Source organism: Martes martes (assembly GCF_963455335.1).
Source record: "Martes martes genome assembly, chromosome: 8".
In the NCBI taxonomy this organism is placed as follows: domain Eukaryota; kingdom Metazoa; phylum Chordata; class Mammalia; order Carnivora; family Mustelidae; genus Martes; species Martes martes.
The window spans coordinates 68,143,948-68,162,242 of NC_137895.1; the positions used below are offsets into that span (position 1 = coordinate 68,143,948).

General features: G+C 38.3%; 2 protein-coding genes across 2 annotated transcripts in view; one reads left to right on the forward strand and one right to left on the reverse strand.

Annotated features, from left to right (window-relative positions):
- The window catches only part of RASSF8 (Ras association domain family member 8), a 127,233-nt gene that overhangs the window by 106,090 nt on the left and 2,848 nt on the right, over positions 1-18,295 (reverse strand). The window lies entirely within an intron of this gene.
- Positions 17,701-18,295, forward strand: part of LOC308347079 (uncharacterized protein) — a gene marked incomplete at its 5' end in the record, with an annotated part of 318,527 nt that continues 317,932 nt past the window's right edge. Inside the window, 2 exons of the mRNA XM_080810237.1 lie at positions 17,701-17,797; positions 17,893-17,926. Of these exons, the coding sequence (XP_080666363.1) occupies positions 17,701-17,797; positions 17,893-17,926 (131 nt within the window). The remainder of the gene's footprint in view (positions 17,798-17,892; positions 17,927-18,295) is intronic.

The window sequence follows — 18,295 nt, forward strand, 5'->3', positions numbered from 1 at the left end:
AAAATTAGGGAAAAAAATACATATATGCCTCTTCCTCACATTTATTCCATAGGTAATGTATCTCCAACCTATCCAAAAAACTATCTATATTAAGTTTAACTACCAAACTTCATCTACCATATGCTTGAGTGTGTAAATATTTGCACACAGCACTCACCAGACTATATCTTATTTATGTATGTATGGGTGGGTGTCAATACCTTAGCCTTACCTCAGTATTAGAAATCTTTACATTTTTAGCCCTTATTTCTTCTCAGAAAACTATACTCAAGGGGCACCTGGGTGGCTCAGTCAGTTGAGCATCTGACTCTTGGTCTCAACTCAGTTCATGATCTCAGGGTCATGAGACAGGGACCGGCCTGGGGCTCTGCATTCAGTGCAGAGTCTGCTTGAGATTCTCTTCCTCTCCCTCTGTCCCTACCCCTGCTAGCATGCTCTTTCTCTCTCTCTCTCTAAAATAAATAAACAGATCTTAACAACAAACAAAACTACACCTGAGATTCACTGAGACTTTGGGCTACGTAAAGTTCACACTCACACACACACACACACACACACACACAGAGTCACTAATCAGATACAATGCACACATGCCCTATTCATGCTGCATTAATATGGGCAAAAATAACATCACCACAAACTTACTTCCCACATTTTGTCAAGACTTCTATAGTCAAGTTAATAAGCCTGCTAACAGGCACACTTCTTTATTTTACTAAAGACAAAATACAAATTAGAGTGTAACCTGCCTAGATATTAAAACAGGCTAAGTGTGTTTCAATATCTGCAATTTACTTTTTGAGCCATTTCAGCATAAAGCCTGTGATCTCTGATACGGTTTAGATTAAGCAATAACATTAACTTTGATAGTAGTGGGAATGCACTGTCCAGGGTGGATCTGGTGGTCCCCAATCAGGAAGCCCATATTTCAGGGTGGTTACAAGAGACAAATGCTTTGGGGACTTTGCTCATTACCTACTGGATGGATTTTCTTTGGTGTCATCAGCAGCTTGTTAATTATAATTAGCCCGATGAATGTCAGAGATAGAATCATGTTGGTGAAACTAAAGGATTTAAAATGTGTGGCTTGTTACAATGTTTTAGAGACACTTCCACCCTTAAGTAAACAAACTGTAAGAATCTGTTGACGCCTGGAACCCCTCATGACAAGTAAAAGACCAAGAATCTCTCCTCTGCTAGCTGTTGTCTACTTTAAGTAAATGTTCCTTGAACGGTGTATTAGAACACCTAAAAACACAAAGATGAGAGCCCTCGTCAAGCTTACAAGCTAGGCTGTTTCAACAATTCAATGTTACTTGCCAATGGATGTTTATTTAAACATTATCTGTATGTACAGTTTAATCAAAATGTGCTTTCATTATATGCTGGTAGTGAGGCCAGGTAATCCTCACCTGCTTCAAGCTTCTTTGGTAGATACCGCTATCAACCTAATCCCCCAAATACGACACCTAGAAGGTTTGGCAGGACCAAACTGACTGTGGAAGAATGGTGTAAATATTTGTTACATTAGACAATGTAGTCTACGACCTCACTTTGAATGGACAATGTAAATGATGCTTAGCATTCCTTTTTTACAGGTTTGCTGTAGCAATCACATAATTTAAAAGAGGCGAAAATGATCTGAAAACTACAAGGCACCATAATCATGTGCAATATTATTACCACCTTTTTGACTATACTTTGAACTTAAAGAATGTTGGTTTTGTTGTCCTTCCTCTTTCTTGAATGTTAGTTTTATCTATGTGCCTGTGCTTTAAGGCCCTTATTCCATTGCTCTGGAATTCCTCCCCACCAGATACATGTACACATACAGGTTTTTGTCTAAAGTCTAAAACATTTTGGACTGGAAATAAGATAAGCAATATTTATTATTAACAATATTATTAATATAATCATAGGCAGTACATATATAATATAGCATTAAGTAAGAATGAAGACGTAAGTGAGAGAACATAGAGGTTTTGTGACTACCACTGTACATGCTCTTATTAAACAGGTGAGGTTGGCCAGTCTGACTTTGGATACATAAGAGTATTATATTTAGGCCAGTGCCAGTCATTTAGGAGCTTAAAAATAACTTGATTTGACCTCAGAATTGAACAAAGTGTTCCAGATCAGCTCTATCAGAAGCTCAGCAGCCTCTGCATATTCAACTAGAATCTATTGTATTTTTTTTTTTTAACAGAATGTAAGAGTTCCATGTTCATTTCTGAGATAGGTCTGAAATTTACTGTCATTCCTACAATGCCATCGAACTACATTCACTCAGTGCTGATAAGCAAGTCCTTATTTTTGTCTGTGTTCTGTGCCTTTATTGTCAGATTTGGGAAAAGACTCCACACTTCCTCGGAAGACCAAAAGCCCAGGCTGAGGAGTTTAAGCCTGACCCTACTGACAACAGGGAGCCTAGCAGGAGTGTCTCAAAACCTATTCCCACCAACCTGCTATTAACTAAGTGACCTTCCATTGCTATTCTTCTGAATATGGTATGACCTCCCAGTGTCACCACCTATTGAGATTCTATAGGTTTAATATTTGATGTCAGTGTCCTTAACTATAAAAACTACAATCTTTGCCAATACTATATCTTTGCCTTACAACCTAGATAACCTCAATTATGACTTTTAAAAGGCCAACAGCTCTGTTGCTCTTGGCAAAAATCAAAGAGAACTGTAAAGCAAGATCCCTAATTCTTTTTGTTTTACAAATATTTTAAGTTGTGTACTTCGTAAGTCATACTGCTTAAAAATGATTCATAAACTTAGTATACACTTAACTGTTATCTTGCTGAATATCTGAAAAATGGAAAACAATTTTCCTGCTAAGTATATGAAATCAAGAATAAAAACTCCAATGATTTAGGTGGATTATTTCCAGAAAAAAAATCAAAATGATTAGTTGAATGAGAGGCACCTGGGTGGTTCAGTTAAGTGTCTGCCCTCAGCTAAGGTCATGATCTCCTGGGTCCTGAGATGAAGCCCACCCAGTCGGTGGGCTGTAGGGCTCCCTTTGCTCCCCACTCCCAACTCCATTCAGGCTGTCTCTTGCGTGTGTGTTTTCTCTCTCCCTCACTCTCAGATAAATAAGTAAAATCTTTTCAAAAAATGATTAGTTGAATATAAGAGGCCTACTAAGAAATTAGGCTGTTCCCTTAATAGAGAAAAAATAAAGAGATTATAGACAAACTCCCATATAAGACAGTTTGTCTTTGTGTAATGATTACAGATGTACCTATAATCTCAGCCATTTCAAAATATCCCACCCAACAAGGATGAATCCATGCAAACATCTCTTTGATGCCATAACAACACAGCTGGCATACATTCACTGGTAGTCAGAATCACTAAAGTGGAAGGCTATGGCATAATGACTTCATGGAAGGAATCCTGGACTGAACACGGTCATAAAGTCAGTTTCTAATTTCATCTTGAACTCTCACTACTGAATGATCTTGGGCTATTCATTTAGGCTTTTTGAGCTGATTTCTCTAGCTATAAGCTGTCTGATCCGATTATTTCCAAAAACAAAAATCCAATTATATAGTGGGCACAAAAATAGTTGAAAAACTGAATGGTGTACTGCAAAAATCTAAAATAAGGAGAACCAACACCAAAGGATTGGACTGCTATGAAAACATCCTAAAATTCTAGACTAAAATCACAATTTCCTTGGTAATCTGTACAAAACCAGAAGAATCCCTGTCACATGGTATCAAGACTAGGTATATTACACTAGGCTTGTTCTGAACTTAGCAAATGGGAGGGAGAACTAGAGACAGTGGCAGACTGAGTTTGAGAGGAAGACCAGTACAAGACTTGTTCTTGAAAGCTTACTGCTTTGGAATAAAGTTCAAATTCCTTAGTGTAGCATATAAGAACCCAACACCTGGTCCCAGCCATATATTCAGCCTCATTTCTCTCTACTCCCAGCCATATACTCCAGAGTCAGGGACTCTACACACTGTATTACCTCCCAACCATGGTCCTCCAGCTGGAGTGTCCTCTTTCCAGTTCCCCAATCACCTTGTCCCACCTTTACACCACTGTCTACCAGTCATATTTCTTTTGGTCGTTCAGTCCTTGATTAGATCACACAGTCTTCTAAATAGACTTCTCTGCTCCGCATAGTTCTAAGTAACAAGTTCATCCTCTTTCCTTTTGCTATCATCTTTATTTCCATAATAGGGCTTTTGAAAGCTCAAATTTTCCTTTGCTAACTAGACTATAAGCTTCTTGAAAGACAGGGGCCATCTCCAATCCTCAAAATATCATCCACAACTAGTATAATTCCTTCTATATAATATGTGCTTCATAAATGTTTGTGAAGTGAATATAAACAAGGTGATCTGAATACACTATATTAGAAGACACTGTGCAGTAGTACTCTAAGTCCCAGTTAATTCTAAAGCAATCTCAAAATTTCCTCCTAGTGTAAAATCTAAATAAATAGAAATCTTAACTCAGGACAGAAATAGAAAACTGTGTTTCTCATAAATAGTCATGCTATAAACAGAAACCTAAACAAACTTTAGGACAATGTGATATCCTACCCCAAACCCTGGGGCGGGGGGAGGGGTGGTGGTGGTTGCAATTTCCTAATGGTTTCTGCCATTCCCCCCACTCCACTGTCCACATCTAACTTTAGAGATATCAGAACTATATGTAGTTCTTCAAGAGACCATGTTCTCCCTTATGTACTGTTCCCAAAGGGTGTCTACCATTTTATCTGTATGGAGTATCCTCCCAGATAATGCCTTTCATCCTCAAGTCTTAGTTCAAGAGTGAATTTTCCTCTTAAACCTTCCCTGATTTCATCAAGCAGTCTTAGAAACATCTTTCCAGAAACATTTCCAATCCCACTCCAAGAATCCACATCTCCATCTTATCCATGACTACATTCCAAAAATGAGTTCTTTAAATACCTGGCCCAGATACAAACTATCTGGAAGATATGACTGGTTTTCTTTGTTTTTGCAAATCCAGCCTGTAGGTGACTCAATGGATACTACGTGAATGGATCAAAGATGAGTAAAGGCACTGCCCAATATACCAACATCATTTATCTGCAAACAGCTAACTTCCCAGTACTGGGTTCAGAACCTAGTGCTTAGACAAACTCAGAGTACACTCCCAGAAATTTTCACTGCACCTGAGTATTACTCTCACAGAAACAATACCATCCATGAATACAGTTCCAGGCTGACACATCAAGCCCTATTCTATCTGAAGGATTTAAATAGTTAAAATTGCTAGGAATTTTAGGAGTCTCAGAGCTAGAAAATATATTAGTAAAAGTTCTCTGTTTTGTAGAGTTGTGGGCTAGATTAAAATCTTAATCTCCCTTTTAGTGTAAATACCCTTGGAAAAAGATGTTCTAAGTTCCAAACCACTGTGGACTTCTAGAACACATTTCAAATCAGAGGCTTCCTTAAAACACTGTTCTCTTTAAAGAGGACATGGCATATCTTACGTGTCAGTGGGCTTTCCTCCTCCTTCCTTTTTCCTTCTGTTTTTACCTCCTCCATCTTCCCGTTGTACAATCAGGAAAAAATCACCTAACAGTAGCCCAAACAAAACATAATCTTCTGGAGGAAAAACTCACATACTATATTCACATATATGTTCCAATCTAAGCTGGGTTTAGCACTGCTGCACTCTCCCTGTTCAGTTCCCTGAGCCCATAGGGACTGCCTGCCCCAAAGCTTCTCTGCTTTGTGCAAACCACCACCTCAAATCCATGTGCTTTCATTTACAAATAACTCTCAGCCCTCGCTTCATAGAGAAAATTAATGGTAACTGCACATGAGCTCCCTTTCTGCACTTCCATCCTCTCTCACTCCCAATTTTTAAATGAAGGATATCACCATCTAGCAGGCTCACAGACTGATTATCTCAAGTTCATCCTTATGCCTGGTTTATAAGAAAGATATCATCATACCTAGTTGACCAATGGATGAGCAAACTGATGATCAAAGAATTCAAGGATATGTCCATAGTCCAAGGACTACTAAATGACGAAACAGAGTCTGGTTCTCTTGATGCTGAGTTCACACTGCACTGCACCACATGCGTTTCTCAACAGCCACAATTTATTTTCTCAATTCTCCTCCACATGTTCCACGGTCCAGCTGAACTGGGTAAGTGAATTTACCTAAGCACAAACTTGACTCTGCATCTAAAAAAAAAAAAAACAAATGTAGGGGTGCCTGTGTGGCTCAGTTGGTTGGACGTCTACTTTCGGCTCAGGTCATAATCCCAGGCCCAGCAGGGAGCCTGCTTCTCCCTCTCCCTCTGCCTGTGTGCACACACACACTCTCTCTCATAAATAAAATTTTAAAATTAAAAATTAAAAGATAAATGTAATCTTTTTCTGATTATAAAATACATGCTCATTATAGAAAATTTTGGAAAACATAAAAGAGCAAGATAAAAAGTCATCCATACTATATAATAATGAACAATCCACGGAACTATACACAATGGGTGAATCATACATGTTGAGTGTGAGAAATTAAGACACAAGAGAGTACATGTTGTACGATTCCATTTATCTAAGGAACAAAAACAGTTAAAACTATGTAATGTCACTGAAAATTAAGAGCACAAGGGGGCCTGTGGGAATGCTGATAATGTTCCATCTTTTAATCTGGGCACTTGTTGCATGGGTATGTTTGGTGTGTGAGAATTCAATGCAGTGCATATTTAGGATATGTATGTATGTATATAAAACACACACACACACACACATATAAAATACTTGAAGTCAGATGCAATGTTTATATTTTGGTGTTTTCTTCTTGGTGCTCTTCTTCCTCCTGGATGCCTGTTTTTTTTAAAAAAAAAAGTTGTGTATATATGTTTGTATTCTGATATTTCACCTAACAAAAAAGCATATGCATTTACCCAAATTACTATAAATTCTACATAAATACTTTTAATGGCTACATAATAATCTATCTGAAAACTGTGCCTTCATTTCCTTAACCAGTACTTTGCAAACAACCATTTAAATTTTTCCAGTTATTATAAAATTGCCTTAGCGGGGCGCCTGGGTGTCTCCGTCAGTTAAGTGTCCGACTCTTGGTTTTGGCTCAGGTCATGATCTCGGGATCATGCGATCAAGCCCTGCCTGGGGTTCTGCGTTCAGCGTGGAGTCTGCTTGGGATCCTCTCTCTCTCTCTTGCTCTGTCGTTCCCCACTCGCATAATCTCTCCCTCAAAATAAATAAATAAAATCTTTTTTAAAAAATTGCTTTAGTCAATACCATTACCCTTTACGTCATTTAGCTATTTTCTCCTCATACTCTGCTTAATATATGCATAATATTACATATGACTTACTCTGTCGTATGTAATTACGTATCTACTGCAACCTCAGTTCTCAGTAATAAGCTTCCACAGACTGCATCACCTCTCCACGTATCCTCTACAAACTCTTACTCTTGAACAAGCTAAGTACTCACGATTTGTTGTTTTCAAAAGCCAAGTAAAATATCCATTCCTACCAACCCAGATTTCAGCATCAAATCAGTCACCCACGTAACATGAATGTTTTAGTTGTCTAAACTTTTTGTTTAGTCACACAACTAAATGCTTAGAGGCAGTTTAGCATGGTTCCCCTTGAGGGTAGATGACAGCTAGCACAGTGAGTTCATTCAACAAGTAACAGTGCCATGAGCCAAGAGTCCAGGGAAAATCAGAAAAGTTCCTGCCATCGAAGAGCTTATAGTTAGTGGATAATTAAATAGGGATCCCACTTTCAAGGAGACCCACAATCTAGCAGGGAACATGGCATGAAACACATCCTGACTTCCCTACTCCTAAGCTTTCAAATTACACCTGCCAAGATGTTGGCCCCAGAGCCAAACTCTGAAAACTCTGTCTTGGGTGGGTGCCTTCAAGTTCATTAGTCTGCAGATGAAATTTTTTGTTTGTTATATTTTTGTTATATTTTGTTTGTTATATGTTTGTTATATTTAAAATACATTTTGAAGTATTTTACAAGTATTATTAACCCTATCATTATCTGATAATGGAAAAGTACATGTCTAATGTGCTAATAAAAAAAGACACAAAATTAAGATAGAAACAAAAGGAGTACTAATAAATTATTGAGAGTGGTGAAAAATATTTTCCCTTTTTTTCCTTTTACATATGGCATGAAGACTGGGAATAACCTTAAAGGGCAAAGGACAAATGGAGCAGAGGGTGAAAAAGGCTAACCTATGCCTATTATAACCCAGCAGTAATAATCAACCAGAACAGAAAAGACATATTTTTAGAAGTTTTTCCATTTTGAATGTACAACAGGATGAACAGTGCTAAAGGTGGAAACTTGGCCCAATGTTAGTTCAGGAGGCCAGGAAATTGTTCTAGAACAGAAAGGGTGAACACAGTCAAGACTGAGCCCAGAGGCTCCTGTAATTCCAGAGGTAAGGAGGAAAGTTGGATTCCAAGGGTTACTAAGGGGCTCCCCAGGGCTCCAAAGAGACCACGAAGGAGCCATGTGCCACAAGAGATTTTTAAGGTAGACAAAGCTGCTCCACTTTAGATAAAGATGCCCCACTGAACATCCAGCAGCAAGGGCATAACTGGTTACAAAGCTTCAAAGAACCAACTTACACTCCTTGAACTGCACTGGGGGACTGCAAGCTTAAAGTCTTCTTCGTCACTTTGAACCTATGAACAAATGAGCTTAAGAAGAGCCTCTCAAAAGCTCATCTGTTTGAAAGAGAGAGCTTCTGAACTTACAATGCAAAGAAAGAGAAACAGGCATGCATATGGTATATAAAGAAAGTAAGACAGCCTTCTAAGGGAGTGAGCACCTCCTTCAGGAAGAAAGGATAGCCAGGCTGGGTTTTAAAGCTATCGAGTATGGGTAAGAGAGAGGTTGAACCATTTTTTCATGGGATCAAATAGCATATTTAGATGTTGCAGCATCAATGCATAAAACGGCTTACTAATTTAATCCTGGATTAAATGGAAGGACAGGTGAGGGAGGAGAGCTGGAGGGCAGCCAAGCAGGGAGGCCGGACAGCCACCTGGCCAGTCCAGGACAAGGGACTAGCAACAGATTTCACAGGTCTTGTATGCTATACCCCTGCAGGCACTGACAGAGCTTAGTTGTTAAGCAAGTTGGTGACACAGTGAGATTTCTGTCCAAGCACTCATCTGCTGACATGTGGATGCTGGGTTTCAGGTGGAAAGACCAGTGAAGTGACCAACAACCTAAATGAGAGATGCTCGATTAGAGTAGTAAATGAAGGAGAAATGGGAAAAATTTCCTCAGCTGTCCAGGAGGTAAAATCAGAAGAAGTAGATGAATTAGTCAAGGTGAGGTGGCACAGGAAAGGCAAGATTAAGAACAAAGTGGATGATGGTGCCACAAACCCAGGTGGGAAATACAGGAAGAAGTTAGGAGACATGTTGATCCCAAGGGACTGCTGCATGGTTCAGCAGAGAAGGGTCTAGAAGTCATAGCACAGAACACTACAGGAACAATTTGACAGTCCATCACTACATAGGCCAGAATAAAAACAATGAAAGTGGGTGAGAACAAGAGTTCTTACATTCTTAAGATATGGACCCTTTTGAGAACCTGATGAAAATTCTCATCTCCTCCCCAACCAAAATGTATACTAACATTTTGGAAAAAACACCAGGCAGCTTACAGGTCCCCTGCTACCAACGGAGGACCACAGGTTAAGAAATCCTAGGCCTGGGGACTAGGGGAAGAAGATGGGAAGAAGGTCTAAAGCAGCATTTCTCAACAATGATGCTACTGGCAAATTGCACAGGACATGTCTTCACCATGCAGAATGCTGAGCATCTAGGCCCAGCCCTGCCCACTGAACACAAGAAATACCCACAGCCTAGGTTCTATGGACAGCCGAAAAAGGCCCCCACATATTTCCAAATACTACCACCCTGTTTGAGAATTCCTGGTCAAAAGGGAGAGAAGGAAACAGCAAGAAGACTGAGCAAGAAAGATCAGAGATGGAATGAAAAGTGGATCTACTCCTCAGCCAATAAGTCAATCTCATTTCCAAAATATACCCATGATGTGACCCTTTCCCTACCTCTACCACTGGCACCTCAACTAAGCCACACCTTGAGTGAAGTCCTGCAATCATCTCCTAACTGGTCTCCCCACTTCTTTTCTTCTTTCTTTCTTTTTATTAAGTCACCATGGCATATTACACCAGGCATATTACATTGGCTGGTGTATGTGCCTTGTATGCACAAGTTTGTACCTTTTGACCCCCTTCACCCATTTCAACAGCCCCACTCCCCACCTTTGGCAACCACCAGTCTGTTCTCTGTACCTATGAGTTGGGTGTTTTGTTTTGTTTTTAGATTGCCCATGTATACGGGATCATACAGTATTTGCCTTTCTATGTTTATTTCACTTAGCATAATGCTTTCAAGATCTGTCCATGTTGTCACAAATGGCAAGGTTTCCTCTCTTCTGACTGAATCATATTCCACTGCATGTATATGCTACATTTTCTTTATTCATTCATCGACTGATGGACACTCAGGTTGTTTCCAGGTCTTGGCTTTCTGCTTCTGTTCTTAATTCCTCTTGACAAGTCCCTTCCCCATGATAGCAAAGCGAATCTTCTTCATTTTACTAATTGTATTTCATAAGTATTTTTATAATACTATTTGCCATGCTATTTTTTACAAATATTAATTCATTTCATCCTCATAACAACACTGTGAGATGGATATCATTCCTATTCCCACTTTACCGACAAGGCACGGAGACGTTACAAACTACTACAAGGTCACAGAGCCAGTAAGTGTAGGGCTAGGATTTTAATTTAGGCCGCTGGCTCCACAGTTCACGCTCTTGCCTACCACTCCATGCTACCCTCCAACTCATTCACTCCTCTGTTCAAGATCCTCAACTGTCTTCTCACTCAAGAGTAAAAACCAAGATCCTTATCATAGCCCGTAAGTGCCTGGTATACAGGCCCCCCACCTCCTCTACCTTGTCTCCTGCTCCTATCCCCTGCCCTCCCCCTACACCCAGCCTCACTGGCCTGGTAGCTATGATATGTGCATTTACCTGTATGCACTCTCTCCTCTGTCTGGAATGTTCTTCCTCCAGCTAGCTGCAGAGTTTATTTCCTTCACTTTATTAAGTTCTCTACTCCAATGTGTTCTCATTAGTAAGGACTTGCTGCTCATCTAATATCAAACAACACTTCTACTCCCATCCCCATCATTTTCAATTTCTCCAACTTGTTACATTTTCCCCCCTCTGATTCATGTATCATCCTATAAAGCATGTAAAATTACTCATTCATTATCTAACTTCCTCCAATAGAATGTACTTTCTAGAAGGGCAGTTTTGTGTGTTTCGTTCTCTGTTAGAGCTCCTTGCATGGAAGGTCATGCAGTTCATTTCTGAATGAATGAATGAACAACAAGAAAGAGTGCTGACAAGGAAGCCAAGAAGTCTGAAGACAGAGGGAGATGGCTCAACAGTGTAAACATACTACAAAAAGCTTCTATTCTATTAGAGGTTAACAAGTTTCCATTGATTTTGGCAATTAAGAAATTGGTGCCTTTAGCAAGAAATATTTCCAAGAAATGGTGCCTGCCGAGGGAGTGAGTTGGTAGGTAATGCAGTAGAAGTATTAAGCACAAACAACTCCTGTAAGAAGTTGGCTAAGAAAGGAGACAGCTAGAAGGAGTAGCAATGTCAAGAGAGACCTGAGCATATCCTTTCCAGGTTGAGGGTGAGGAGAGAAGGGAAGAGGAGACTGAAATTCAATAGAGAGAAAGGAGTACTAACAGTGAACGTCCTAGCAGATAGCCAACTCCAGACTGTGAGGGATGAGGACGATCATCCATGTTAACTAGCAAAGGCTCTTCTCCCACACTTGGATGATCTACACTGACCACATTCTCTTTGGAGACCATCAGCCTAGACAGACTGCGGAGCATCTGTCCTCTCCAAAGAGCAATGGGGCCTCTTCAGACTTCTAGTTCAGACAGAAGGAGTATTCACAGCTTACTGGAGTCGGTAAGGGGAAAGGCACTAACCCCTCACTGAGACATTTCATACGCATTCATTTCCATATATGGACATCTACAAACATCACTTTTATTCCAAAACAGCCCTTAGTGATTAATTAGTAACCCCATTTAAAGGAAACTTGAGAAGGGGTAAGCTTTATAACTACTCCAAGGCTACCAGGTCCAGCCAGGCTTTACAGAACTGGGCACTCTTTCCAATATATACCACATGTCATCACTCACTATTAGAAGAGACAGATCATCAAAACTAGAAAAATTAAAATGGAAGATGTGATCTGGTATGGGACACTTTCAAAGAGAGAAAACAGAAATAATTTTCACTAACAGTAAAGATAATTAAAATTTAAAGGGGTAAATTATGCATGTACCCCAACCACCAGACTTTACTACTATGATACACAGCAAATTACAAAATGAGAAAGGGAGAAGAAGAAATGCTTGAGTAGAAAAGGTTTACGTAAAGGCTACAGTAAGGAAACTAGAAATCTGATTAAACATGACAAAAACACATTCATTATCAAGTATAGGATTTAGCTGATTTTTCTTTAGTTTGTGTTATCCAGCTGTGAATGTCAACTGAAAAAATATAGAGAGACAACAGACAACCCATTTTCCACAATGATGCAAAGGCAATTCAGTAGTTAAAGAATAGTCTTTTTAAAAATTAGATTTCCATATGCAGAAAATGAACTTCAGTTCAAAACTTACTCAATACAAAATATTAAATCAACAGGTCAAACACCTTAACAGACACCCTGCCAAAGATATAGGGCAAATAGGTATATGAAAAGATGCCCCACATCATATGTCATCAGGGAAATATAAGTTAAAACAACAAGATATCACTACACACCTTTTAGAACAGTCAAAATACAAAACACTGACAAAACCAAATGTCAAGGAAAAGGAACTCTCATTCATTGCTGGTGGGAATGAAAAATGGTACTCTTTGGAAAAGTCCTTTGGAAGACAGTGTGGCGACTTCTTATAAAACTAAACATATTCTTATCATATGACCGTGCAACTAGCTCCTTTGTATTTATCCAAAGGAGTTGAAAACTTATGTCCACGCTGAAAACTGCGCATGGATAGTTATTGCAGCTTTATTCATAATTGCCAAAACTTGGAAGCAGACATGTTCTTCAGTATGTGAATGGACAAACTGTGGTATATCCAGACAGCAGCATATTATTCAGGGCTAAAATGAGCTATCAAGCTATGAAAAGACATGGAAGAAACATAAATGCATATTAGAAAGTAAAGAGTCAATCTGAAAAGGCTATACACCATATGATTCCAACTCTATGACATTCAGAAAAAGAAACACAGAGATAGTAAAAACATTAATGGTTGCCTGGCGTTAGCTGAGGGGGAGAGATGAACAGGCAGAGCACAGAGGATTTTTTAGGGCAGTGCAAATACTCTATGATGCCATGATGGATATGTGTCATTATACATTTCCCCAAATGTATAGTACTTAAAACACCAAGAGTGAGCCCTAAGGTAAACCATGGACTTTGGGTGATAATGATGTGTCAAAGTAGGTTCAACTGCAACAAATGTACCATTCTGGTGGGGAATGTTGATAATGGAGGAGGGGATACAGATGTGGGGGCAGGAAGTATATGGGAAATCTCTGTACCTTCCACTCAGTTTTGCTTCGAACCTAAAATTGCTCTAAAAAGTAAAGTCTATTTTAAAAACATAACTTAAAGTTATGTTATGCTAACACTATAAAATTTCTAGAAGAAAACCAGAAAATTTCTAGAAGAAAATTTCTTTGACCTTAGCTTAGGCAAAGGTTTTCTTAAGAAGGACACCAAAACCATAATGTATAAGAGAAGAAAATCATAAGCTGGAATTCATCAAAATAAAAAAACTCCTACTTCAAAGTCATTGTGAAAATGAAAGGACAAGCCACAGACTGGAAGAAAATCTTTACAAAGCATATATCTGAAAAAGGACTTGTCCAAAATATATAAAGAACTCTCAAAAATTCAATAATAAGAAAATCAAACTAATAAAATGTGAGCAAAAGACTGGAACAGACCACCAAAGAAGATATGAAGATAGCAAAAAATACATCAAAAGATGCTCAACACCATTGTCATTAAGGAAATGCAAATTAAAATCAAAATGAAATACTGTTAATGACTACAATTAAAAAGTCTAATAAAAAATGAAAAAAAAAGACTAATAATACTAAGTGTTGGTAAGAATGTGAAGGAATTAGTATGCTTATAAACTGCTGGTAGGAGAGTAAAATGAAATAATCACTTCGGAAGCAGTTTGGCAGTTTCTGAAAAAGCTACACATATATTTACCAGGATCCTGCCATTCTACTCCTAGGTTCTTACCCAAGACTAATGAAGGCACATGTCTACACAAGGATGATATACAAATGTTCACAGCAGCTTTTAAGAGACAAAAATTAGAAACAACCCAAATGTCCATCAACAGGTACATACATACATAAATCGTTATATATCCATACAGTGGAACGCTATTCAGCAATGAGAAGAAATGAACATTTGCTGGATATATCAACATGAATGCATCTCCAAATAATTATTCTGAGTGAAAGAAGCCAGACTAAAAAAAGACTATATACTACATGATTCCATTCATTTAAATTCTGGAAAATGCAAACTACCCTGCAGAAAGCAAAACTTCTGGGGGGAGAGGATAATGGACAGGCAAGGGATTGCAAATGGGAATGGAGAAACTTGGGGGGGATATGTATATATTCACTATCTTGTCTGTGGTGATGATTTCATATTTATATACGTAGGTTGGAAGCTTATCCAACTGTACACTTAAATATGTGCAGTTCATTGCATGTCAGTAGCTGTTTACCTCAGTTCTTTTCAGTAGAGATTAAAAAAAAAAGAAATAGCAAAGGAGGAAATCATTATATACAAAAAGAAAGAAAAATACAGCACAAGTAAACTATTTTAGGTTTCCTGACATCTAATGGCATCAAGTATTAGAATGTGCTTCAGAGGGGCACCTGGGTGGCTCAGTCGATTAAGCAACTGCCTTCAGCTCAGGTCATGCTCCCAGATCGAGTCCCCTTTCAGGCTCCCAGCTCCGCGGGGAGTCTGCTTCTCCCTCTGACCTTACCCTCTCATGTTCTCTCTTACTCGCTCTCTCTCTCAAATAAATAAATAAAATCTTAAAAAAAAAAAAAAAAGAACTTGCTTCAGAAATGAACAAATTTCACATCAAACACTGCAAATTATTCCCAACCTATCTTTCAATAGTATTTATATGAGGGTTTCAGAGATCACAAATCTATTCAAGTATCTTAAGCAAAAATTACAGTGATATTTTGCTTTTCTGCCCAATACCTATCTAGTAAGAAAACTATAATTTTTTCAATATATGTGCTTCTTTCTGAAGAATAACTTAATTTTAAGTGATTTTCCAATAATAAAATTACTATAATTAAAGACAAACATGATTTAGCTAGGGGCCAATGACAGTTAACAAGTGACAAAATATATCACCCACATAAATAAAACCTGATAGAAAATCATCACAATTCTCCTCTTGTTACAACCTGTACTTATATCTGATTTCTTATCAAAACAAAGAGTTAAAACACACGCTACTGAGTAAGAAAATTTTTTTCTTGATGCATAAAACTTGGACAGCATTGGAGTTAATTATAATGAGCTTTGGGATATATTTGGATGTGGCAAAAAAAAATTGCCAAAAATAAGACTTCTAAATCCTATAGCAAGGCTGTGAAATAAATAGGTAATAGATATTATTGGTGCTATAAAGCCCCAGGCAACTTGTTCAAGGTCACCCAAAGTAACCAAATAAGCATGTATACATGAGAGAAAAAATAACTGGGGTTTTAAACAATAACTTTTTTCTTCTCCACAGTGGTAGTAGCTACTCAGGGTACCAATGTCCTGGGGCAAAGAGACCTACCTCAAAGACAAATCAAAGGTCATGCCCCTCCCTGGCCCCACTGCCAATATTTTTATACAAGTAAAATCAGGTCTAAACAAATAAAAAGCTAAGGTAATGGGATGGGCTAGAGAGGGCTTCTCTATCTTGCCATACCTTCCCAACTAGAAAATAAAGGGTGGGTAAACAGGGGAACAAGAACCATTTCCTTGAGTAAAGCAAACACATGAAAAGCTGAAGGTTCCTTTTTATCATTTTCATCAGGTGAACTACTCATTCTTCTCTTGTGAAAGCACTTAGCCCAGAGCTTGGCACATAATAAGGACTTAAGAATGCTTTTTTAATCTTCCCTGCTCTCCAAACCCAAGGGCATCCAGCTTTTCGCTGACAAAAACTCAGAGTCCAGACCATTTTTGAGGCATAACATTCAGGAGAAACCCAGAGGTTAAGTGCAAACAAATAAATCATGAAAGAACTAGAATTGACTCCTAAATTCTCTGTATACCTTATTACATACAAAATACAAAACTAGAAAGGAACTGGAATTATACTCTAAGGGTAAAAGGGAAAATTCTAAAAGGAAACTCAAGCCCTAAGAAACAAGTCAAAAGAAAACGTGGGTGATTATGTAAGAATTAGAGACTAGAAATAAGAAGAACATAAATACTTCAGGGCTATAGTGCATCAAACTAATAATTTGTAAAGACTAACCACATGACAAAAACACTCAAACAAGGTTTAAGCCTTCCCTGGCCTTGGAAAGTCATGAGACTTTTTTGGCTAAAAGAAGGAATGCTTTAGTTAAAAAAGGAAAAAGAATTTCCAGACCTCTAGGTGGCTCCAATTTTTAAACAACCACTCTGCTACCTTAACTAAGTGTTCAAACAATACCTAGTTATTTATGCAAGTCACATCAACAACTGGACAGTACTAAACATCCTTAGAACTATACTGCTCATTTCTCTACTAGTTTTCTCTACCTTCCTTTGAAGTGTGGCACTGAGTGATCAACAGCTGATGACTAATGTATTATCATATGACACATGTAAAATAATATGACATAGTAAGACTTTTTTCTTTCAGTAATCCTGTGCTGATGAAAAAAAAAACCATAATTACTTTAATGATGTACTCAGAAAAAGAATTATCTACAAAAGAAAATCACAAGGGTAATACTAGTTAAAAGGTGTCTCAATTTATTACCCTGAATTTTCCACGGAGCCCAAATGCATTAAATTTACCTGGTATCTGCAAAGGCTATTTCATATTATACATAACACCAGCAAGGAGGAAAAATAGGAGAGTGTCAGTCTGGCTTTTCTGTTATGAAAAGCAGACTGAACAGTGATAAAGATGGCAATCAAGATATAAAGACAAAACTAATGTTATTATCTTATTCATTATACTAATAGCCATCTATTGAGCACCTACTAAATGCACTAGGCAATGAGTATAGAATAGCAAATAAACCAGGTATTATCTCTGCCCTAGAGGGCAAGAGAGAAACATTAAGTAGTTAAATAATACATAGTTATAAGTTATGGCAAACATTAAAAAGGAAAGGTGATTGCTCTATGAGGGAGAAAATAAAGGGATTCTAAGCTACATGATGCTAAGGGTGATAAGACATTTATAAAGATAATAGATGAATTTATACCCAAGGATGACAAATTACTCAAGGAGATGGTCCTAAAATAGAGACCAATAGCATGAGCAAGAGCCCTGCTGGAGAACTGGACATTGTGGCAGCAAAGGATGAAGATCGGGGGGTGGGGCGCACTGGTCAAATCATGCAGGACCTTACAGGTGTGTTGAAAATTTCATATTTTATCTGGAGAAATAAATGTGTTTCCTAAGAGCTTTGAAGACTTTAAACATCAAATGACTTGTTTTCTTTTTAGGTTGCTGGTGGGAAAAGGAACTGGAAGGGGTACAGTATATGTGCAGAAGGCAATGGGGAAAGATAATGATGGCTTCAAGCAGAATGGAAGCATAGTGGAGACTGAAAATCAGACAGATTTGAAAGAGATTTTTCCATAAAAGTAGATAAGGATTTTTTGACAAACTGGTTGGGGGGGGGGGGTGGTTAGTGAAAGAACAGAAGAGAGAATGAAGGATAAACTCCAGCCTTCTGGCCTGAGCTACCTGTTGGATGGATGAGATGGAAAACAGAGGAGGAACTGTTTGAAAGGTTGGGTAATGGAGAGTTCAGTTCTGAAGAAGTGTGAGACAATGCCATTTATTGGCTACGATGTACCAGATGTTATATTAGATATTCTACTTGTCACAGCATCCCTTTTAGTA